The 24,612-nt window shown below is 44.0% G+C and overlaps 2 protein-coding genes across 2 annotated transcripts in view; one reads left to right on the top strand and one right to left on the bottom strand.

Moving 5' to 3' along the window:
• Positions 1 to 24,612, bottom strand: part of SYN2 (synapsin II) — a 341,342-nt gene that overhangs the window by 170,801 nt on the left and 145,929 nt on the right. The gene's annotated exons all lie outside the window — the stretch shown is intronic.
• The window catches only part of TIMP4 (TIMP metallopeptidase inhibitor 4), a 41,439-nt gene that overhangs the window by 12,578 nt on the left and 4,249 nt on the right, over positions 1 to 24,612 (top strand). Inside the window, exons 2-3 of the mRNA XM_063427573.1 lie at positions 19,121 to 19,221; positions 20,006 to 20,120. Coding sequence (XP_063283643.1) covers positions 19,121 to 19,221; positions 20,006 to 20,120 — 216 coding nt within the window. The remainder of the gene's footprint in view (positions 1 to 19,120; positions 19,222 to 20,005; positions 20,121 to 24,612) is intronic.

Here is a 24,612-nt window from a genome sequence, read left to right as displayed (position 1 = left end):
ACAAAGTCTTATGCACAAAACAGTTCCACAGTTTCAGATGTAGCAGTCAGTCTATTTCAGGGTGTTCTAAAACCGAACAAATCCACAAACTGTTTCCCTGGCTCATGGGTAGCGTTTGTTCCCCTAGTTCTCCTGGCTGGTCAGTGAAAAGAAGCTAGCGTTCGTGAAGTTTACCAGCGTTCGGGAAGTCGAGTGTCCGACTTTAGTTCCAGACACTCGATGACCAAGTCCTGCTGCCTCTTTTCGTGCGGCAATGAGAAAAATTTCTCCAACATATGGCATTCTGGCCATACAAACGGAGGTCACACAGGGAGAGCCCTTAATTTGCAGTTTGCTTTGTAGTTAAAGGTCGGTGTTCGGTAGTTTTAACTACCGAACGAGAAAAATCTAAGTTAATGAAACAAAAGGTGTAGTTTCTTCAACTTGCCCCTCTTAGTTCCATGGGTCGGCATACCCACCTCAACCCTGTCAGGTTGGCTTGGGGATGTCCGGGGAAGTCAGTCAAGGTTCCAACTCAGTTTGCCAGGATAAACCATCAGCACTGCCATTCTGTTTGCCTGGCCTGTACTGCATGGTGAAAGTGTAGGGTTGTAGGGCCAGACTCCAGCGTAACAAACAGGGATTGTCTCCAGCGACTCTGTTTAACCAGATGAGAGGGTTATGATCTGTCATTAAAGCAAAGATACGGCAGTAGAGGTATGGTTGTAATTTGTTTAAGAGCCATTCCTTCTCCATGGTGGCATAACTGACCCTTCTGGGTAATAGCTTCCGGCTACGATATGCCACCAGGTTCTCCATCCCATCGTCCCTCACTTGACTCAACACTGCTCCCAGCCCAAACATAGAGGCATCTGTGTGGACAAGAAACTTTTTAGTATGGTTTGGGGCGACCAACACAGGTGCCTCACTCAGCCGTTTGGAGTTTCTGGAACGCTGCTGCGCACTCCTTGGACCATGCTATCTGTCTGGGAAGGGACTTCTTCGTCAGGTCCATGAGGGGTTTGGCCAGGGCACTGTACTCGGGGCTAAATTTGCGGTAATAGCCTAGAAACGCTAATACTTGAGTTTTGGTCCGGGCTGGGGCCAGTTCACAATCGCTTTCACCTTGGCTGGTTTGGGTCGCTGTTTCCCTGACCCTACTCTATGGCCAAGGTACTGTACCTCAGCCATGCCATCATGACACTTCTCCGGCTTCAGCGTGAGACCAGCCGCCTGAATTTTCTTAATACCGTAGACAAGTGCTTCAGGTGGTCTTCCCATGTGCTGCTGTAGATGGCAATATCATCTAAGTAGGCACATGCTGTGGCGAAACCAACCTCGCCACTGGGCCCTGGAGAAGCCTGTTTGCTAGCCTCCTACCTACTGACTATGGCCCCTGGGTTATTTGGGGCATATTGTACTGTATATTGCTGCTACTGGCCCTTTTAACAGCATCTATGGACATATTGGGACTTTTGGGACTACTGTCCCTTTAAGACTGTGCTACATATTCTAGTGTACTGCCTGTAATATTATATGTGTATTTGTGTGTTAAGCTTAACCTGGGATATGTATGCAGCATTCACCTGATTGTTCGGTAGAATCACTCCATTCATTGTATTGAGGAAACTACCGAACAACCAGACCACCCAGGAATAAGTGTGCCTCCAATTACAGTTTGCAACAATGTTGCAAACGGGTAATTGGCAATCAGTGTAATGTATTCTTTGTCCTCTGGGTGGCCGCCATTCGGGAAACAAACACGTGGCGGCGGCCATCTTAAACTACCGAACAGCGGTGTTTTGCCGTCGAGTGTCTGGAACTAAAATCGGACACTTGACTAGGCAAACACCGCTGAGACCTCCATACTTCCAGAAATTCGTATAAAAACTACCGAATGGCCCGCCGTTCGGTAGAAAGAACCCCTCAAACAAGGGAATTCATTCAAACCCTCTCCAGGCTCTATAACACAGGCAATTCGCCTGTTTTCATTCCCTTGTTTGTGACCGACCGCAGGGCCAAAATGCATGGAACTGTTTTCGGATACTTTACCCATGCGGTCGGTCAAATCTTTGGAACCCCATATCTCACGAACCATTCATCCGAATTACTTGAATTTTGGATATGTTGTCACCCTGAATAAGGGCTATCCAGCGATGCTGGATTTAAAGGTGCACCCCCGGGTTTTGGGGTACATCCAGAACTGGGCTGAAAAAGTGTACCGGATAATTGAGTTTAATGTTATCTGAGGGGAGGGGATGTGTGGGCTGAACCATGTATGTGATTGGTTATTTTATGCCTCCCCCTGGGTGTGGCCTGTATGTGGATTATTGTAATAAAAGCCAGGCTGGATGAGCCAGTCCAGAGTTCCTGTTTTACCCTCAAAGTGATGTGTCGTCTCATTATTGGGGGGAAGGATTTATTGCATGCTGTTCCAGTTGACTGCTAGGAGTACAAGCCTATTCGTATGGTTCCTATTCAATGGTCTACAGCATTCATACGCTTGGGAGAACTTAAAGGTTTCTCGGATTCGGTGATTGTGGTGTCTGCCAGAGTGCTTGGAGTCCTCAGGAAGCACTAGGAGCATCCATTAACGGAGGTACCAAGTCGGGGTGCCAGGTGATCCGTTACATTGGTGGCAAGCGGTGGGATGGCATCCTAGTGCGAGGTAAAGCAGCTCGGAGACACAGTACGTTTGGATTTACAAATTGAGGGCAACGCTAGCAGTCGTGCAGCGCCCCTGGGAGCAGACTAGTATGGAAGGTTCTGGCTCTGGAGATGATTGGCTGGCCGAGGTGAGGCAGCGAGTGGCCGAGTATGGGGATGATATACCCATGGAGACACGCCGGGTGATCTGGAACCAGGTCATGGCCGAGCGAAACACAAGGCTGGACCGAGAATTCCGGTTGGCGAAAGAGAGGAAGTATGCTCAGCAGCAGGAGCGTTACAGCAGCCGAGTAGAGGCTGCATCCGAGGAGGTTAGCCGTCTTTCCCTGAGGCGGCGGGAGGAACCCGAAGTGGGGGTCCTCATAGACTGGTCCTGTGAGGAACCACAACAGGCAGGTAGAGATGGGACCAAGGTCTCTCCACCGGGCCCACCGGGATGCTGGGCAGCCGGCCCAGATCCCCAGCAGCCAGAGTTGCCAGGTGGGGAAGCAGGTGGCCCTTACTCACAAATGTTGAGGGGCCTCACGGATTGGTCCTGGGAAGACCCACAGATGGCAGGTGGAGATGGGACTGCGGTCTCTCTACCGGCCCTACAGGAATGCTGGGCAGTCGGCCCAGATCCCCAGCGGCAGTGTGCGTTACAGGGAGCTGAAAGTGCCGTTCTTGCTCCCCAGCGGCAGTCTACGGTGCAGGGAGAGGAGCCTGTTATCCCCTCTCCCCAGCGGTTGAAGGTGTGTAAGGGAGAGGAGTTTGTTACCCCCTCTCCCCACCGACAACCTAACCCACCAAGGGGAGACAGTAAACCCCTCACCAGCGCAGATGGGACCGTGGTCTCTGCGCCCAAGTTACAGGGAGCTGAAGGGGCCGTCCTCCCTCCCCAGCGGCAGTGTGATTTGTTGGGAATTGGGAGCCCAGTCTCCATTCCCCAGCGGCAGTGTGAATTGCAGGGAATTGGGAGCCCAGTCTCCATTCCCCAGCGGCAGGCTGAGTTACAGGGGGCAGAGGTAGTTGGTCCTACCCCCCAGCAGCAGAGTGATATGCCGGGAAGGCAGTGTGAAGTGCAGGGAGAGGAGAGCAGCGTCCTCCCTCCCCAGCGGAAGGCTGAGCTACAGGGGGCAGAGGTAGTTGGTCCTACCCCCCAGCAGCAGCGTGATTTTTTGGGAATAGAGAGCCCAGTCTCTATTCCCCAGCAGCAGGACACTGAATTGGGAGGAGAGACAGTCGGTCTCCCTCCACAAAGACTGAAAGTAGGCATGGGAGAGGAGATTGTTACCTCCTCTCCCCAGCGGCGGATCATCAATGGGCAGAGTGTTCTAATGGGAGAGGAGCTGGTTACCACCTCTCCCCAGCAGCAGCTTAATGTACCAGGGGGAGACTGTAAGCCCCACACCTGTGCAGATGGGACCGTGGTCTCTGCACTTCCAGCACAGGGGGTAGGGACGGTCGGTCCTGCCCCCCCACAACAGGGCTGTTTAGCCAAAGGGGAGACAGTCTGTCTCCAGCAGCAGAGCTGTGTAACTAAAGAGGAGACAGTCGGTCTCCAGCAGCAGAGCTGTGTAACTCAAGGGGAGACAGTCGGTCTCCAGCAGCAGAGCGGTGTAACTCAAGGGGAGACAGTCGGTCTCCAGCAGCAGAGCTGCGCAGCTAAAGGGGAGACAGTCGGTCTCCAGCAACCAGGCTCCAACCAGACTACTCCTGTAGTAGTGCTGGCACCAGGGCAGAGTACCGCTGGTCTCTGCCCACTCAGCAACCCACCAAAACAGCCTACCAGTCCCCCACACAGCCGGGGTGAGGCACCTGGACCTGGACAAGTTTTTCCATTACTCAGGTGTAGTAACCATTCATTGTGGGTGGACTGTACTGCTGTTTCTGTTTTGTGGGTGGGCTGCTGGACTAACAAGGGCACTGACCGGCAAGAGGTCAGGTACCCTGTTAGTATGTTTGGAAAAGGGGAGAAATGTGGCGAAACCAACCTCGCCACTGGGCCCTGGAGAAGCCTGTTTGCTAGCCTCCTACCTACTGACTATGGCCCCTGGGTTATTTGGGGCATATTGTACTGTATATTGCTGCTACTGGCCCTTTTAACAGCATCTATGGACATATTGGGACTTTTGGGACTACTGTCCCTTTAAGACTGTGCTACATATTCTAGTGTACTGCCTGTAATATTATATGTGTATTTGTGTGTTAAGCTTAACCTGGGATATGTATGCAGCATTCACCTGATTGTTCGGTAGAATCACTCCATTCATTGTATTGAGGAAACTACCGAACAACCAGACCACCCAGGAATAAGTGTGCCTCCAATTACAGTTTGCAACAATGTTGCAAACGGGTAATTGGCAATCAGTGTAATGTATTCTTTGTCCTCTGGGTGGCCGCCATTCGGGAAACAAACACGTGGCGGCGGCCATCTTAAACTACCGAACAGCGGTGTTTTGCCGTCGAGTGTCTGGAACTAAAATCGGACACTTGACTAGGCAAACACCGCTGAGACCTCCATACTTCCAGAAATTCGTATAAAAACTACCGAATGGCCCGCCGTTCGGTAGAAAGAACCCCTCAAACAAGGGAATTCATTCAAACCCTCTCCAGGCTCTATAACACAGGCAATTCGCCTGTTTTCATTCCCTTGTTTGTGACCGACCGCAGGGCCAAAATGCATGGAACTGTTTTCGGATACTTTACCCATGCGGTCGGTCAAATCTTTGGAACCCCATATCTCACGAACCATTCATCCGAATTACTTGAATTTTGGATATGTTGTCACCCTGAATAAGGGCTATCCAGCGATGCTGGATTTAAAGGTGCACCCCCGGGTTTTGGGGTACATCCAGAACTGGGCTGAAAAAGTGTACCGGATAATTGAGTTTAATGTTATCTGAGGGGAGGGGATGTGTGGGCTGAACCATGTATGTGATTGGTTATTTTATGCCTCCCCCTGGGTGTGGCCTGTATGTGGATTATTGTAATAAAAGCCAGGCTGGATGAGCCAGTCCAGAGTTCCTGTTTTACCCTCAAAGTGATGTGTCGTCTCATTATTGGGGGGAAGGATTTATTGCATGCTGTTCCAGTTGACTGCTAGGAGTACAAGCCTATTCGTATGGTTCCTATTCAATGGTCTACAGCATTCATACGCTTGGGAGAACTTAAAGGTTTCTCGGATTCGGTGATTGTGGTGTCTGCCAGAGTGCTTGGAGTCCTCAGGAAGCACTAGGAGCATCCATTAACGGAGGTACCAAGTCGGGGTGCCAGGTGATCCGTTACACATGCGAAGTCCTGTAATCCGTCAGAGTCAGATAGCCATCCTCTGAAACGTAGCCAGAGCATTTTTCATCCCAAACGGCATAACCTGAAACTGGTATACCCTTATGGGTATTTATAAGGAGCATGGTGGCATTTTTGGAATGAAGCTAGTTACATAAACCATCTGTACTATACAGAGCTTTGCAGGCAGATTTTGTAACCCAATGTTTGGTTGCTCTGTTTTAAAGCAGCAGAGACAGTTTCATACATTTTTGTTTCTTTTTTTTGCAATTAGTATCATATTTTTGAAGGAAATATTTATTTTTTTGCATGCAGTTTATTTAGAACAACACATGTGGATAATATATGTACTGTCAAAAAAGTTATGTTGAAAAAGATAAGCATTCATCTAACCCAAAATCCAAGAGGCTTTGTATCAATAATGCAATATATACACTGATTCCCATTGAGTTACATTCATATAATCTACTATAAATGTTATATATATATATATATATATATATGTATATGTATATGTATATGTATATATATATATATGTATATATCAGGACCCTTGTGAGGTGTTGATGGTTCCCCATGGATACAGTGGTTAAAGAATAGCCTCAACAGTTACCCAGTCATGATTAGTGCCAAAACGTTGCACTTTTTGATGGGGTGGCTTACCCTCCGATAAAACTCATCATCAGTACCTTTGAGTGTCATCTGAGCATTTACTGGACATGAACAAAAACTATGATCACATCAAGGTTGATAAGGCTGATACAGCTCAGAACCCTGAGATGTGATTATTTTCCCCTAGTACACTCATATGTATCTATTATTACACATTATATTTTTAAGTAAGGGTTAGTGTTTTAGAGTTTAAGTTAGACTTCGCTTAGTTTTAGGGTAGTGTAGTGTTTAAGGGATATTCTAAGTGTTGGGTAATGTTAGGGGGACAAAAGATGTCCAATGAAGGTCCAGGGGTACAAAGTAGATTAATTTTATTAAACAAATAAAAAGTAAGTAACACACTAACACGTTTCACCTATACAGAAGGCTTTTTCAAAGTCTAGTACAGACTAGTGGTGGTTGAGAGAGAGAGAGGAGCAAAGGTGGGAGAATTATTTTCTCAACTATTTAAAGTAGCATGCTTCAGCAGGATGAAGGTATTCAAAAGATGCCTAGGATTGCAGTAGCATGAACTAATGTGAGAGGAAAAGTATGAATTTCTAAAAAGGGTGAGGGCTGCGCTGCACGAACACAAGATGAATTTATAATGGAAAAAGTCTGACAAGGTGTGAGGCTTCCACTAGCAGCGTTCAGTTGCATCTCTACAGGTAGTGCGAAGTTTGAAGGTGTGTCTTCCTTGAGGTGTATGTTTGGAGTGGGACTGCAGCGTCCAGGGCAGAGGTGAGAGTAGCGTTATATGAGGAGATAGCAAGAGAAGGACAGGAGAAGGTAGGGATGGATGATAGTTCAGACATTGCTGGCGGTCAAGAGAATTCAGGTTCCTACTTAGCTTAGAGGGGTAAGACTGAGAATGTTGGGTGGGGGGGGGGTGGCTCTTAAGAATAAATGATCAGAGGTGATGATCTGAGAGAGAAAATTAAGTCTTACAGAGATTGAGGGTATTTCCAGCTACATCTGATGATCTGAGATGGAGTATTAGAAAGAGGTTTGGAAGCAACTCGGGTCATATCATTATACAAATGTTAAATATAAAACATTTAACCATTGTAAATATCAGATGAGACCTTAAAAGTGTTTAAAACCTAGGGAAAGCATTAGTTCAAATTATGTAATATAGGAAAGGAGTGTCTTCCCATTCTACAGGAAATACTGTACCTCCAGCTTGAAACATATACAATGAGTGCCACTCCGATCTGAGAATTGGGTAAAGATTGCCTACCCAGACTGAATCAGATTACAAAACAAGTACCTACTCAGTTAGAGAGATAGGTAAAAACAATCTACCTATTCTGAGACATTAGGCATTAGGCCTTTCCTCTCAGAAACAGGTAAAGTGTTTCTTCTCACTCTGATACATAAATAAAGTGTTAGTCTGTGGCATGGGTAAGGAATGACCCCAATTTCTGAAACAAAGAGTTCCACCAAATTATAAAATATAGTGCCTCCTTATTCAAAAACGTAGAGAAAGAGCTCCACCAAATTAAAAAAAAACATAGGGAAAGAGAGTCTTCTCGTTATAACGCATAGGAAAGAGTGTCTCTACACTTTGTAGCATAGATAAGGAGTGTAACCCCAGTAAAGAGTGCGTACCTAATCCAAATTTTTCCATAAATGGAAATTAGAATTTCCATTTATGGAAAAATAGATATGCTACTTTCCGGATTGTAACAGTTGGGAAGTAGATTACGGCGTAATAGTCTAAACAATCATCAAGGTAAGATTGCAAGAAATAACTGAATGCATGCAAGAGCACCCCAAGAAGCATTCTGTGCAGCCCTAAGTGGTGATGGCTACAGTGGCCATCCATCAGATGCACCCCCTACTTCTTTTTAGTGACCTTCACTTTGTTGCCAACCCACTTATGGAACACCATCCCACATCCACCTTCCAATATTAGGAGGTATGCAATAGTTTAACTGGCAGACAACTTTTAGGATCTAAGTGGTTTTAGTGAATTTCCTTATTTAGGAGACTGTATGTTACCATGTTATTCTGGCACACTAGACTCTGCAAATTTTAAGAACCCTCTAATCATGGACCTTTTTACACTTTCTCGTAATACTCATATTTTTCACCATTATTTTATACCAATATGAATTATACTGGAAGGTGCTTCAGGCATTTGAATTGTACTGCAAAATAAATGAAACAAAAAAGAGTTAATAATATTAGAATGCATTTACTGCCATATGGAATTTGTATGAAGATCGTTTTTAGCTCAAGGGAAAAAATATAGAAGGCAAAACTCTTCTGTTTGATTGGATTATTTACATTGTTTGCAGTTTAATCAAAACCAAATCTTTAAATGCCCCAAATAAATACACATTTCAGTCGTCTGAAAAAATAATATTACTGGGATACCTAAAAGATGAGAGGCCTGAGCGATTATTAAAATGTTCTAGACTTTAATAAATACTTAATATACTTCATATGTGTCTACAACATTTTATAGATTACATACACTTGCCATCCACATGTTTTTTTATCACATGTTTATTTATACTATATTTTATAGGCAAGGTCAAGATCATACATTCAGAAATCCAAATTAAGAGTTTATAAACTGCATTTGGAAGCGTGATATGTTTTTAGGTTATAAAAATAAAATTAGTTTTTTTTTACTAGTATATTCTGTGAATAAATGTCTAATTTTCTCAGCTGGATAGATAAAACTAGTTAGACCTTATCTTAATTCGCCAGTTAATTATTCAATACTTTACAATGGAGAACTCCAGGCGAGCAGGTGATGCTGAATGTATTAAAACGAATGTAACAATGAGAACCCATTTTGATTGAACATTACACAGCCTTTGCCACAGGGTTCTTGGATGCAGCATTCCTTAGCAGCCTGCAAAGTTCAACAGGGTCCTGTATACAATGTGAAATGTTGTCGTCTAATAATGAAAGGATTGTAAAATATTTGCTGTTACAGTGAGCAGTCTGGATACTTCCCTAAAAAAACAATTTCCTTCAGAGCTTTAAATTCTTTGGATTTTTATTTTCCACAAAATTCTCTGATTACATTCACAGAATATATCAGCTTGTATACTTAAAACAAAAACATAAAACATTATAATTTTAGTTATAACCTAATTCACATTCAAAGTTTCTGTGTAAAGTGTTAGATATACTCCTGAATTGCACATCTTTTGATAACGATAAATTACTTTGATCCAAAAAACTCTGGAGTGTAGCAAGCAGATGCCATGTTGCCCACTCCTCAGTAGTGTATTCTGGTTTTGTGGTGCCCTAGGCATGACAAAACTTGGGTAATACTCTCAGTATCAGACACGCATACATACACTGACAGACACGCACACACACACTGACAGACACGCTGAAACATGCATAAATACACTGACAGACACAAATACACACACTGATAGACACGCTGAAATAGGCATAGATACATTGACAGACACGCATGCATACATACACTGACAGACAGGCACACACACATACACTCTCAGTGACAGATACACACACATACACACTCACTGACAAACACACATACACTCTCAGTGACAGATACACACTCACTGACAAACACACATACACTCTCAGTGACATTCACATATACACTCTACCTAACAGACACACTAACACACTAACTCACACAAACACACTCACAATTTTTTTAACTCACTTTTTAAGTTGCTGGAGTGTAATGTTCCCCCATTGGGTCCAGTGGGGATAACTCGGTAGGCACAGGTGGGCTGGTCCTCCTGCTGAGCAGGAAGAGCAGGAAGAGCTCAGGGGACAGTGCTCCCTCGCTGCCCGCCTCCTCCTAAAGAGATGCCAGTCTTGGAGGGGCCCTGAGGTGGCCAGCCAGCCACCTCTTGGTTCCCCCAGGATAAGAGGCTGGCAGGGCGTTTGGGGGCGGCTTTCTTGTCAGTCTTTTCTTAAATGGGTGTTGGTTGGTTATAGGGACTTATCTGATAGCTTAGGTATCCAGAATTACCATCATTCAGAAGCAGATTACTCTGTTCTATATATTAAAGGGACACTATAGTATCCAGAACAACTACAGCTTATTTTATTTTTTCTGGTGAGTATAATCGGTCCCTTCAGGATTTTTGCAGTAAACACTGTTTTATTTCAGAGAAAAGCAGTGTTTACATTACAGCCTAAGGATAACTCCACTGGCCACTCCTCATATGTCTGCTAGTGGTGCTTCTTTGGGCAATGCTGCACAATGTGCACCACTGCCATTCAGTGTCTCAACCCTGTTCATGCAGACACTGAACATTCTTTATAGAGATGCATTGATTCCATCCTGATTGGCCAGGGCTGTGTTTGGCTCTGCCCCTGATCTGCCTCCTTGACAGTCTCAGACAATCCTATGGGAAAGCATTGTGATTGGTTCAGAGAATCACTTCTGATGATGTCAGCCAAGCAGACATGTCAGGGGCAGAGCCAGCAGCTGCAGACTTGGGGGAAAAAAGTAAGATTTCTACTATATTTAGGGAGGGCCAGGGGGAAGGGGATAGATGGTGGTTTTAACACTATAGGGTCAGGAATACATGTTTATATTCCTGACCCTATATGTTCCTTTGAAGCTGGATTGATTTTCAGCAGATGAGTTGTTCTCCAAGCTTTTATACACAAGTCTAGCACTCTTGTGACAGTGGTCCCATAGATAATTAGGGGTATATGGAGTCATTTAAGATCATGATCATCCAATAAAATGTTACAACCGTATTTCTGTTACACCAATACTAGGTGGCTCCAGTTCAGTTTTAACAATTATTGACACAGAAAGAAACAAGCTGACTCAGTTTAAGAATTTAACATGCATGATGTGTATTTGCTTACATGCAACTGCCCTCATTGATATTCTGAACAGGCTCTGCATTTAGCTAAAGAGGAAACATTTCACTTTCTCTAGAAAGCACATTCAACAGTAACCAAAAATATCTCACCAGGTACATTCCCGACACGTTCTGGAAAGGGAATACATTGCTACAAGGTGATATGCTGCAAGTCAATGAAACACATCTTAAATCAAAGTCCAAATAAACTAAAGCCAGTTAGTTCCTGCATCAAAAAAAACCAAACAAACACTGTTACATAAAAGGACTTTAGTGTAAAAGGACTCAGGATACATTCTATTACAGGAGAAAGAAAAACAGGAAACCTGGCAGGAACAAACGCAGTCTAATTCACCTTAACCCAAAAAATACAAATATTTTAAGTATCTAAAATATCTTTAAATAACATAAAATTATTTCAAATAATTATTATTTCAAAAGCAGCAGCTGGCATACATGTTAGTACAAAGTGTTTGAAATATTTGAACTTTTAAACCATGCCAAGTTTGAACACCACTTTTCCACTTTAAATCTGCTTATATCCAAATTATATTTAATGTATTGAGGCGACATAGTGAGACTACAGGACTAAATACAAAACTGATGAAGCACCATTTAGTGGGCGCGATACATCTTCAGTTCACTGAACTCAGGCATTTTTCCACACTTTTTCCACAGCAGGAACGCCGTTCCCGTTACTAGTCCTGCAGGACCCTGGGCTGGCACAAGCGGCCGCCAGAGCAGGACGAGCACAAATCCGAATCCCCTGCCTCTGACCGGGGACTTGGATTTTATAAACTCTCCTCTCTTCCTGCAGCCTGCAGCCAATGGAGTCGGCCGGCCTCTGCTGATGATGTCAGGAGGAGGGTGCGTGACTTTCACTGCCCTTCTCACAGGACCGCTGGGGAGTCTGGGAGTAGAGCAGAATAAGTCACGCCCCCTCCTCTTGACTTCATCAGGAGAGGCGGACCGACTCCACTGACTGCAGGCTCCAGATCCTGGCCCAAGGTAAGCCTCAGGGAGGGGGGAATGCCCTTTAGGTTTTTTATTTATCCCCTTCCTCAGTCCCTGTCCCCCCTCCTAAGCTCCTGTCCTCAGTCCCTGTCCCCGTACTCAATCCCTGTCCCTCTACCTCAGTCCCTGTCCTTTTCCTCAGTCCCTGTCCTTTTCCTCAGCCCCTGTCCCCCTCCTCAGCCCCTGCCACCTTACTCAGCCCCTGTCCCTCTTCCTCAGTCCCTGTCCCCCTCCTCAGCCCATGTCGCTCCACTCAGCCCCTGTCCCTCCACTCAGCCTGTCCCTCTACTCAGCCCCTGTCCCCCTACTCAGCCCCGTGCCCTTACTCAGCCCCTGTCCCCCTTGCATACGAGCGTATAATTATTATTATTTTTTTTTTTTGGGGGGGGGGGGGAGAGAGGGTGGACCTTGGGTGAGTTTCCACACTTTTTTACCCAGGACTTGACCCCTGCATGATATTCTTTATTGACTTGCTATATTATATTGTCTGTACCTCTGTCCATTTTACTGCAATAAACCAACATACTTGACGGGACACATTTTTGCACCTCATTTTATTTGGTGGATATTCTAAGAGTGTAGCTGGAACTGTCTTTGTAGCTTGTATATGCCTGCCTGACTAACTTTGTCAACGTTCTTCAACTTGACTGCTAAGGACTGTGATAACAAGCCCCAATAGCAACCAAACCCCAATAATACATAAGAGCTATGGTAGCTTATTTGGAAAAGGGCGTACTTGAACTTTTAAGGTGCCAGCATGTTAATACTTAACCTGCTGCTGCTTAGTATTACAAAAGGCAGTTCCGCCTGTTAATTACCAAGAGCTCATGCTGCCCTACTCCTTTGGGTCAGGCACGTTTACCCAATGCAACTTCACAGTATAATTCTAAAGCAGCAACAACACTTCAGGTGATAATCCAGATTTCCCCCCCAAATGAATATGAAAAAAACAAAGTAAAAGTATGATGCTCGACTGTTACTTTGTAATGTGACTAACAAATCAACCACTGCTTAATCCAAAACTCATTAATCTTTTAATTCTCCTCTATTTTCGACTCTGCCATCCACACAGTGGGCAAATATTCTGTAAGCTTGAGCTTTGTGACATGATCCTTTCTTGATTTCTGAATTACCTCTCTTAACGCTCCTCCAGTGTCACATTGTATAGTATCACCTCCTTACACCAGCCATCACACCTCTCTTCCAAGATTAAGCTCTCTTAAACATGGTACATCTCAACACTTAATTCTGTTCACATTACTGATATCATACAAATACTGGTTTAGATTCTGTTTGTAAAATTATAAAGCACTGCAGAATACGTTTGTGCTAAATAAATGACAAATAATAATAATCAGCGATTACGGGATGTTTATAAAAAGTTAGAACATTCTGTTTGTTTCCATGTTCAATGAATCATTTAGACTGAAGAATTTCTCTTTATGCATACACCATAGTGCAATGGGGCTGAACGATTTTTACCCTGAAGCTAATATTGTTCAAAGGTCGGTTTTACAAACTGCCCAATTGCAATCAGGATTGTGAACACACAGAGTAAAACAATGCTTGATTGCTGCCAGATAGAATAAATAAAATTGGCATGTTTCTGTAGACCAATGGTCATGCATGCAAGGATTCGGAAAGATTTGCATTATAACATACAATTAGTACAGCACACAAATGACCCCCACAGAGGGAGATTAACTAATCACAACCGACACCCGAAAACATGCAGAAAATAACAGGGGGTAAACTCACTTCAGGACTACGATAACAAAAGGGTGAGAAGATGAACTCATGGAAAAGATCACACAGTGAACACAGACAACAGCCACCCACTAACCGAAAGGGATCAGGCAACACAGCCTATCCCACAGGACACACACAGAAATAACAACACACTCCCGATCGAAACTCCAATACAAGCTAACACCCACACACACGACTAAACAACACCACAGACGACTACACACACACACACACCAATCAAAATGCTACACAAGCTCACAAGCGACGAAGGGGCAAACAAACATCATGCACACGCCCCCAACCCCCCACACCCACAGACACCAAAGAGAACTGCTGCAACCCAACAACCCAAACCACCAACCCGCATATTCACACAACCGAAAGGTACACGACAAACCTGCCCCAAAGCCCAGTAAGAGGATACTACACCAGAATAACCACAAAAGGGCAATTCAACAGGGCATCCTTCCCCTTCCCCTTTTCTTTCTGTATCCCACCCCAACCAGTAGACTACTGAACTACCCTGCAGAATAAAAAGAAAGCACTTGGTAAATAAACAAATACCGCAAACACCTAGAAAAAATGATGTAACCAAATGTATTGAAAAATGCTGTAGGAACTAAATCGTAACTGTCTACTTCCTGTTTCTCTTCTGTACCCTTACCCCCTAAAAATCAAAATCTTTATAAATAAAGAATTTATAACATTCAATTAGTGATGTTGCAAACATAAAATGTTCCGTTCGCGAACGGCGAACGCGAACTTCCGCAAATGTTCGCGAACGGGCGAACCAGGCGAACCGCCATAGACTTCAATAGGCAGGCAAATTTTAAAACCCACAGGGACTCTTTCTGGCCACAATAGTGATGGAAAAGTTGTTTCAAGGGGACTAACACCTGGACTGTGGCATGCCGGAGGGGGATCCATGGCAAAACTCCCATGGAAAATTACATAGTTGATGCAGAGTCTGGTTTTAATCCATAAAGGGCATAAATCACCTAACATTCCTAAATTGTTTGGAATAACGTGCTTTAAAACATCAGGTATGATGTTGTATCGATCAGGTAGTGTAAGGGTTACGCCCGCTTCACAGTGACAGACCAAACTCCCTGTGTAACCAACTGCAAACAACCCCAAACAGTCCATTTTCACAACCGCAAACTCCCCATTTGCACAAGGTTGGATACCAAGCTAGCCATGTCCCGTTCCTTGTCCTCACTGATGTCATTGAAGGTCTCTTCCTCCACCCAGCCACGTACAACACCAAGGGTCCCCGAAAGGTGACAACAAGCCCCCTGTATTTTTTTTTTTTAAATGTACACTACTGTTACACCAGATAATGTATAATAAAGACAGGTTACTGGCTATGGGGGGGGGGGGGGATAATTTATAATAAACACAGGTTACTGGCTATGGGAGGGATAATGTATAATAAACACAGGTTACTGGCTATGGGAGGATAATGTATAATAAACACAGGTTACTGGCTATTGGGGGGGATAATGTATAATAAGCACAGGTTAGTGGCTATGGGAGGATAATGTATAATAAACACAGGTTACTGGCTATGGGAGGGATAATGTATAATAAACACAGGTTACTGGCTATGATGGGGTAATGTATAATAAACACAGGTTACTGGTTGTGGGGGGATAATGTATAATAAACACAGGTTACTGGCTATGGGGGAGATAATGTATAATAAACACAGGTTACTGGCTATGTGAGGATAATGTATAATAAACACAGGTTACTGGCTATGGGGATGATAATGTATAATAAACACAGGTTACTGGCTATGGGGAGGATAATGTATAATAAACACAGGTTACTGGCTATGGGGGGATAATGTATAATAAACACAGGTTACTGGTTGTGGGGGGATAATGTATAATAAACACAGGTTACTGGTTGTGGGGCGATAATGTATAATAAACAAAGGTTACTGGCTATGGGGGAGATAATGTATAATAAGCACAGGTTACTTGCTATGGGAGGGATAATGTATAATAAACACAGGTTACTAGCTATGGGAGGATAATGTATAATAAACACCGGTTACTGGCTATGGGAGGATAATGTATAATAAACACAGGTTACTGGCTATGGGAGGATAATGTATAATAAACACAGGTCACTGGCTATGGGGAGGATAATGTATAATAAACACAGGTTACTGGCTATGGGAGGATAATGTATAATAAACACAGGTTACTGGCTATGGGGGATAATGTATAATAAACACAGGTTACTGGCTATGGGAGGATAATGTATAATAAACACAGGTTACTGGCTATGGGAGGATAATGTATAATAAACACAGGTTACTTGCTATGGGGGGATAATGTATAAAAAACACGGGTTACTGGCTATGGGGGATAATTTATAATAAACACAGGTTACTGGCTATGGGGGATAATCTATAATAAACACAGGTTACTGGAGTGGCTATGGAGGATAATGTATAATAAACACAAACACAAATAAAATAAAAAATAATAATACAAAAAAAAAAAAAGAATGCAGCTTCAGAATTAATCTAAATTGTATGCTGTCTATGAGGTGGGAGGGTTTGGGAGGGAGGGTCTGCTGCTGATTGGCTGGAATGTGTCTGCTGACTGTGAGGTACAGGTTAAAGTTTACTCAATGATGGGGGCGGGGCCTGACTAGCAACCAGGGCAGACGTGCTCTGAACTAGCTCCTAGGTACCGAGCACGAAAACGGGGAATAATTCTTGCTAACCGGCGTTCATCCTCCTACAAGAGGGCCTACTAGACTGGGGAAACCGTCCCGAACCCGGAGACACCAAACTCAATGTCCAGGGTGACCGGGCACCGCATCGGCAGACTAAGGCCTACTGAGGGAGATGGTGGAGAAAGGCGGCCGCTTTCCCGCCAGACGCATGCAGCAAACAGTGAGCTTGGTGCAATACCTCCCCCCCCCCCTATGGACCGGTGGGGGTCATCCCGGTCCCCGCCAGCCGGAGAGCCCCGTGCCCGGCACCTTCAGCATGAGCCCGCGACATCTCCAGGCAAAACGTGGGAAGGGGCCTCCAAAATGGCGGAAGCTTGTCACTCAGCCCGGAGAACCAGACAGAGACCTACCAGGTCAGACTCCGCCACGCTGCCCGCGTCGGGAGAACTGTTCCATGAGCAACCATGGGTAGTAAAAGCTGAAACAGATCTGCAAAATCGCAGTCCCACCATAATGGCAGAGGAAACGTGGCTCCCGCATTCCAGCGACATACTCACCCGACTGGACAGACACTTTCAAGAATTCTGGCGGAAACTGCGGAGCAAATTGTGGCCACCCACACCACCACAGCGCTTGCAAGCACTGCGGTATCCCTGCATGACCAAGCCGGCATGGCCTCGGGACACAGAACGGAGTGGTGAGAACCGTAAAGCAAGGGGAACCCCCTCGGGCCCAACTACACTACATAAATCTGTACCACCTATTATTGGCCTACCCAGGCCGAAGGCCAACCGGGGTGCTACCTCGAGACATCGCCCACGCTGGAGGAGGGTTCACCGCCGCATCCAGCGGCCGACCACCAGGACCCCCTGCCACTCCAAAAGGGAGAGAGGTTCGGCCCCACGTGAAAGCTGGATCTGTGGTTATAAGATGTCGGCTCTTCTGATAGCCTGGGGCGGAGGTGAGGACTTACCCTGCCAACACCGAGCCGCCAACTCCGATCCCAACCCGGACCCCTACGACACCCACCGCAAGCAGAAGAACACCGCACCAAGACCCAAGGGACCTACCCGGCGGTCAAAGCACGACTCTGGACACTCGCTTTCCGGGGAAGATACCCTGGTACCAGTAGGCATCGGGTGAACTGCTCTCACAAACAGGGACTTATTACAGGCTACCGACCACTTACCTTCTATCTCCACACGGTATCTGCGGACATAATACCCTAACAGTTTTCCCCACTCCCTTATGTTAGTACCCACAATGAGCATTATGGTTAATGGTTTGAATATATACATATGACTATGTTTAACTCAAATGCCAGCCAATAACTGTTTACCCTAGTTAGACTGATCTGGGCATATACAGCCCTTAAAACGCATGTCTCACAGTTCATCTTTCTCAGCGCCCTAGTTTAAACTTTCCTTTTTTCTTATACTTTCAAAGGGTGATGATGAATCTGCTGCATAGTATTTTATTTTAATTTATTTCACGCTATCGACACAAATGTTTAACGCAAACCTGATTTGTATGCCTATACTGTCATGAAACATAGAGACACATATTTGCAAGTTTACACTCCCATCTGCACCCTGCGTGTCATGGTATTACTAGACAGTAAGGCGATAGCAATCAACCATTTTTCTTAACCTTACCTACATAGTCAGCTAATATGACCGACAGTTAATCTATAATACTCGACTGAACGAGATGTTATCGTTAACCAACACATAAAAATAAAAATTAGGCATTGTTTAGCAGGAAATGTAATTAACGCTGTACAAACCCTAACCTGTATACCACTATTGCATTTCCCCTCTCTTTGTTCTGTACCCCATTGCACATGCCTTAATAAAAGAAAGATTGACAAAAAAAAAAAGTTTACTCAATGATGACGAATAGGGGGCGGACCGAACATCCCATATGTTCGCCATCCGTGGCGAACGCGAACAAGCTATGTTCGCCAGGAACTATTCGCCAGCAAACCGTTCGGGACATCACTACATTCAATACATGTACTCCCATGTGTGGATACTATTGGAGTGTAAGTCTCCTCTCCAGTGCAGTGGGTAATGGATAGAAAGATGGATGATACCTGCTTTATCCTTCAACGTACGTGCTTGTTATAGAGCTTAGTAGCTTGACCACGGTCAATGTAGTCTTTATTAGTTTTTAGTTATGCCCAAATTAAATTTCAGTAAGAAAGAAACCTAAATATTCTGGCCCAGTTACCGTGAGTTACATTGTGACACTTGTTTCTTTTGCAGTGATTCGCGCAAAGATCATCTCTGAAAAAGTGATCCAACCATCAAAGGAGGACTCTTTTGACAATACTAAATTGATCCAATACGAAATCAAGATGATCAAGGTACCAATTGGTTCACATTGTTCCTATATTTTCTATCTTCTAATGACAAATACGGGTAAAGTTATCAATTTCAGTGATAAACAGTTTTGTGTTTTTTTGCAAAAGAAAAATGATAATTTTTCACAATCTGAAGTGATTACTCTATTTTATTATGCAAACTGTCTACAGAATAGAGATTATTGAACAGTAAAACCCATTCCTCTCCACTACTTTGGTAACCTGTGAGTTAATCCATGGTAGGATTTTAAATAGCACTTATCTGTAATATACTTTGTATTAATTAAATTAAAGAAACAGTCCACTTTATAAAAGGGCTGACTTTAGTAAAACTTGGCACATTTATAAATGAGCCTTGTTACATCAGCTGTCAGTTACACAGCCGATTCTGTTACTTCCTGGTAGTTCAGCTTCATGGAGCTAAACACAAGAGACAGGCAATTGCTTAGAGCACCTATTTTGCAAAGACTTTTCATTGAACCATAATATCTGCAGCTATTGCAATCCAAGATCTATTATACCCACATAGAAAACACGAAAACCAAATAGCATGCATATTTTCTTTGGGGGTATATCTGCTCTTTGTTTGTATTTTATTATTTAAATCACCGATCCTTTTAAAATTAAAAAGTGGGTTTTGTAAATAACAAGGTATTTTACTCAATAAGACTCTTCATATATTTTTATTGTAGCATTCTTAGAAAAGCAGCTGGGTAATTACCCAAACAGAGCATCCCATCCTCTATCTGTATCACACTGCTTGTCTGACATATATTTAATTTTACAGATGTTCAAGGGATTTGATAAAGTGAGAGATATCCACTTTGTGTATACACCAGTTGACTCATCCCTATGTGGAGTCAAACTTGATGCCACAAACAAGAAACAGTATCTCCTCACAGGTAAAGAATATCAAAGTACATTGAATGTATTTTATGTAACAAATAATTAGTGAAATTAATCAATTTTCCTTCTTGGGTAAACCATATTATTCGGAATATAGAACAGTCTTTTAACCCCAATTTTGGCGTAAAATAATGCCTGCGTCTTATATGCCAAATGTAACATATATATCGAGTATCACTATATATGCACATTCGCAATCAGGCACGGTGACCAATCTTACTCCACGCACCATTTTAGGCTTCTTCAGTTGGAGAGGGAATCTGGCAGACACCCTGTGTTCTCGCTTGTGCGAGCCTGGCATTTTAAAGCAGTGCCGCATATTACCATGGCAAAGCACCAATGCTGCACAATGCTGGGGCTTGCGAGAAGGGCAAGCATGCACCATCAGAGGTGCAACCTGGAGCTTTGCAGTTCCCACCAGGGGATTTGTAAAAGGACCACCAGGGGATTCCATGTCCCCCTTCCTGGCCAGAGGTAACCAGCAGGGAGGGGGAACTAAAATAATCATTTAAAATGTTCCATCAGATTAATTTAAACAAACAGTCATTCTTAAATTTTAAGTGTAGCTGACATGATGCACAATACTTATGCTCATTATAAAGAGCATAACATTTCATCTATACTTTGTGCTAGCAGAATTTCTAACAAATGTATAGATTGGGGAAATAACCTGTGCTTTTTTTTCAACCTGTTAATCAGATCTTCAGTCTTATATAACAACCTAGACTAGTAACAAGTATAGAAGAAAGAGTGTATAATCAGTTTATGAATGACCCCTATACAGTAAGATATTATAGCTATAGAGGGCAAGGATAGATATGGACAGGCCGAGGTCCAGTGATAATAGACGCGGGGCCTGCATTATTCTTGATACAAACATGAGCTGTGTAGGAGCGCTCACAACGTCATTTCTGGTGCGGCAACATTGGAAGAGCGCAGGTCACATAACAACTTACTGGTTCACCACTTGCTATATGGTACAGCCCAAGTTCTCTTTGAAGTTGGCTGTCCCATAGAGCAAGTAGTTAGCATTAAACTTTGAAGAAGTGTCTGTGTCATCTCCCTAATTGTAAGTCAATAACTGTTGGATTTGGTATTGTATGTTGGTTTTACAGCATTTAATTCAGACTCTCAATGACTACAATGCAAATCATTCCCATAGTTACGATCTTATTTCTGAGACTAGTGATGTTCCCTCCATTAAAATGTCCTGCAGTGATGTGCCTCCCAATACTTGCAAATTTACTTCATAATTTAACATCACTGTCACAGTAATAGAGGCTGGTGTAGTTGATAAAATAGTGCGTTTATTCATATTTACAGATACAGCTTAATAATGGAAGTAGGACATGTCTTATCCCATCATGTGTTTATTATATTTATCATTTTGACCTCCAAGGTAGCTGTAAAAAAATAAGACCTGAATATTAATCATTAGGCCAAATATTGGTTGTATAACTAGAGGGGTAATCTAAAAGTTATATTATTCAATAATGTTCAAAAATATTTCATAGTGAGATGAATCAATTTACTGATGTACTATGATTTATTGATTTATACAGTGAGGTCTGGAAATATATGGACACTGACACATGTTTTGATATTTTGGCTGTTTACCAACATACATTTAAGTTACAGTTATATAATGAATATGCAGTCTCTCATCTTTCATTTGAGGGTATTCACATCCAAATTTGAGGAAGGGTTTAGGAATTACAGCTCTTTAATATGTAGCCCCCTCTTTCTCAAGGGACCAAAAGTAATTGGGCAACTGACTCAAAACCTGTTTCAGGGACAGGTGTGGGTTATTCCTTCATTATTTCTTCATTAATTTAGCAGGTAAAAGCTCTGGAGTTGATTCCAGTTGTGGCATTCGCATTTGGAAGCTGTTGCTGTAAACCCACAACATGCAGTCGGATGAGCACTCAAGTGAAAAAGGCCAACCTTAGACTGCAAAAAAAAAAACCTTCAAAGAGACAGCAGGAACATCAGAAGTGGCCAAATCAACAGTTTAGCACATTAAAAAAAAAGATCATACTGGTGAGCTCTGCAACACAAAAAGGCCTGGACATCCACATAAACCAACATTGGGGAAAATAAAACCCCCTTCAAGTGAAGAACACTCTCCAGAAGGTAGACATATCATTATCCAAGTCTACTATAAAGAGAAGCTTTTATGTGAGCAAATGCAAAGGGTTAACCACAAGCTGCAAACCATTCATAAGCCTTAAGACTAGAAAGGCCAGGGGGGCGGGGCCTGACAGCCAACATGGCAGGACGTGCTCTATGAGAGCTCCAGCAACAACGGGCAGAAACATGACAATCCCGGCTAAATTAACAATGCCAGCACCACACGGGACCCAAAAAACGGTGCAGGACCTTACAGGGAACAGAATGACACCCGACTTGCACCGCTACACACTGCGAGCACAAGCACCGACCATACTGCCTAAACTGGAGCGGAGCCCGAGGCCTGGGGGAGGCGGCCGATCCCCCGGCATAGGACCTGCTCCCAAGCGCAACCTGACGACTGCCCCGCTACCCCCCCCCTCTGGACCAGCGGGGGATATCCCGGTTCTCGCAGGGGACGATTACCCCCCCTACACAGCTCCAACAAGCGATGAGACATGCAGCTAAACAGGACTACAGGGGTCCAGCCAAGATGGCGGCCAAAGCACGATCAGCGCCAAAATGTTCCCTCAAGCCACCTGAACGCATTTGGGAATTTCTTGACCGGCTCAGCAATCACTTATGGACTAAACTTCATATCAGAGGCCGGTCCCTCCACTTAGCGATATGTGCACTGGCGGCATGGATACGACCAACGACCCGGCGTCAATTAGGCAGATACTTACCTCCAGCCACCGGAGCGGTCTCGGGTCAGAAACGGAATCGGGGACCGAAGCAGCGAGAGCGGACGACATATCCCTCCGACGCTAGCAGTCAGTCCCACGGCTATCAGACCGAGACAATCGAACCCGCCCGACACACTCCCCACTCAGAGGAACCTGAACCTTCCGACCAACAAAGTACAACCCCGCATATGAAGACCCACACAGCAATTCGGAAAACGGCACAGCTTCACACCAGCAAGCCTGCCCGGTTCCAATGCCTCCCGTGACACCACGTCGAGACCGACTGGCCACAACATATTGCCAAGCGGATTCTTGCTGCCGGGCGGCGGGCCTCAAGGACTGGCGTGGGTTGAGGGCCTAAGGTGGACTGGCTGCATGTGTCCCATACCTACCTTACATTTCGCTGGGACGCCTGTTGCTCCTACCTACAAGGTTGTTGTGAGTACCACTGGACTGTCGAGGACTCTGTTTCTTTTTGTTTTGCAAATTACCTAAATCATTAACTGAGGTGCTCCTCACCCGACTACTCATGAACCAGCCTTACTCACCTCAGCCTTAGCAGAGTGAAGCAGGTACCAGTGGAATGTTGAACTCCTCCTGTTGTACTTTTCCTGGTTTGCTTAATTCACTTGCATTCTAAGATATTAATGCCAAATATGGCAAAGTAGCCAGTAAGCCTAGCATATATTGTTTTGTTTATATACACCGAATGCAAGCCCATTAATATAACGGGGTTCTCAACAGCATGTTTCCCTTTGAGGTATCACATAGGTATTGTGTTAAGCCAACGTTGTTCATCTATGTATTGAACCCTGTCTCACTATTATTCATTTTGCAGGCTACTTTAATGCACTCCTCCAGTGGAAACCACAGCAGACACATTAGTCTAATATCCCCAAGCACTAGTTAAACCTATCCTGTATTCATCTGCTTACCATTGTAAATATGTGGCCATCTCTCTTTAGTGTCAGCCTGCTCCACACTCAACTTATTCTATGCCTTGACTTTCAAAAAACAAAAAATGTGCACTGTTTTTGATGCCATACCAATGTTCTAAGATGTTTACGTATTTGTCTGCACCAGCTGTTGTGGCTGTGCAAACGTTTGTTCCCACTATGCATGAATAAAATAAAGAATTAAAAAAAAAAAAAAAAAAGAATAGAAAGCCCGGATTAGACTTTGCTAAAAACATCTTAAAAAGCCAGCACAGTCCTGGAACAGAATTCTTTGGACAGATGAAATTAAGATCAACCTGTACCAGAATAATGCTAACAAAAAGTAAGGAGAAGGTTTGGAACAGCTTCTGACCCAAAGCATACCGCATCATCTATAAAATACGGTGGAGACAGTGTGATGGGATAGGCATGCTTGGCTTCCAATGGCACTGGGGCACTAGTGTTTATTGATGATGTGACAGAAGACAGAAACAGTCAGATGCATTCTGAAGTGTATAGGGATATATTGTTTTCTCACATACATCCAAATTCAGCAAAGTTGATTGGACGGCGCTGCACTTTACAGATGGACAATGACGCTAAACATACTGGGAAAGCAACTCAGGAGTTTTTTTAAAGGGACTCTCCAGCCAAGCAGTTTTACTCACCTGGTTGCAGCGCCGGGAGTCTCGTGAAGC

Source organism: Pelobates fuscus, chromosome 7 (genome assembly GCF_036172605.1).
Source record: "Pelobates fuscus isolate aPelFus1 chromosome 7, aPelFus1.pri, whole genome shotgun sequence".
NCBI classification, from domain to species: domain Eukaryota; kingdom Metazoa; phylum Chordata; class Amphibia; order Anura; family Pelobatidae; genus Pelobates; species Pelobates fuscus.
Note: the sequence above shows the minus strand (reverse complement) of the source record. Positions and strands in the feature narration are given on the sequence as shown.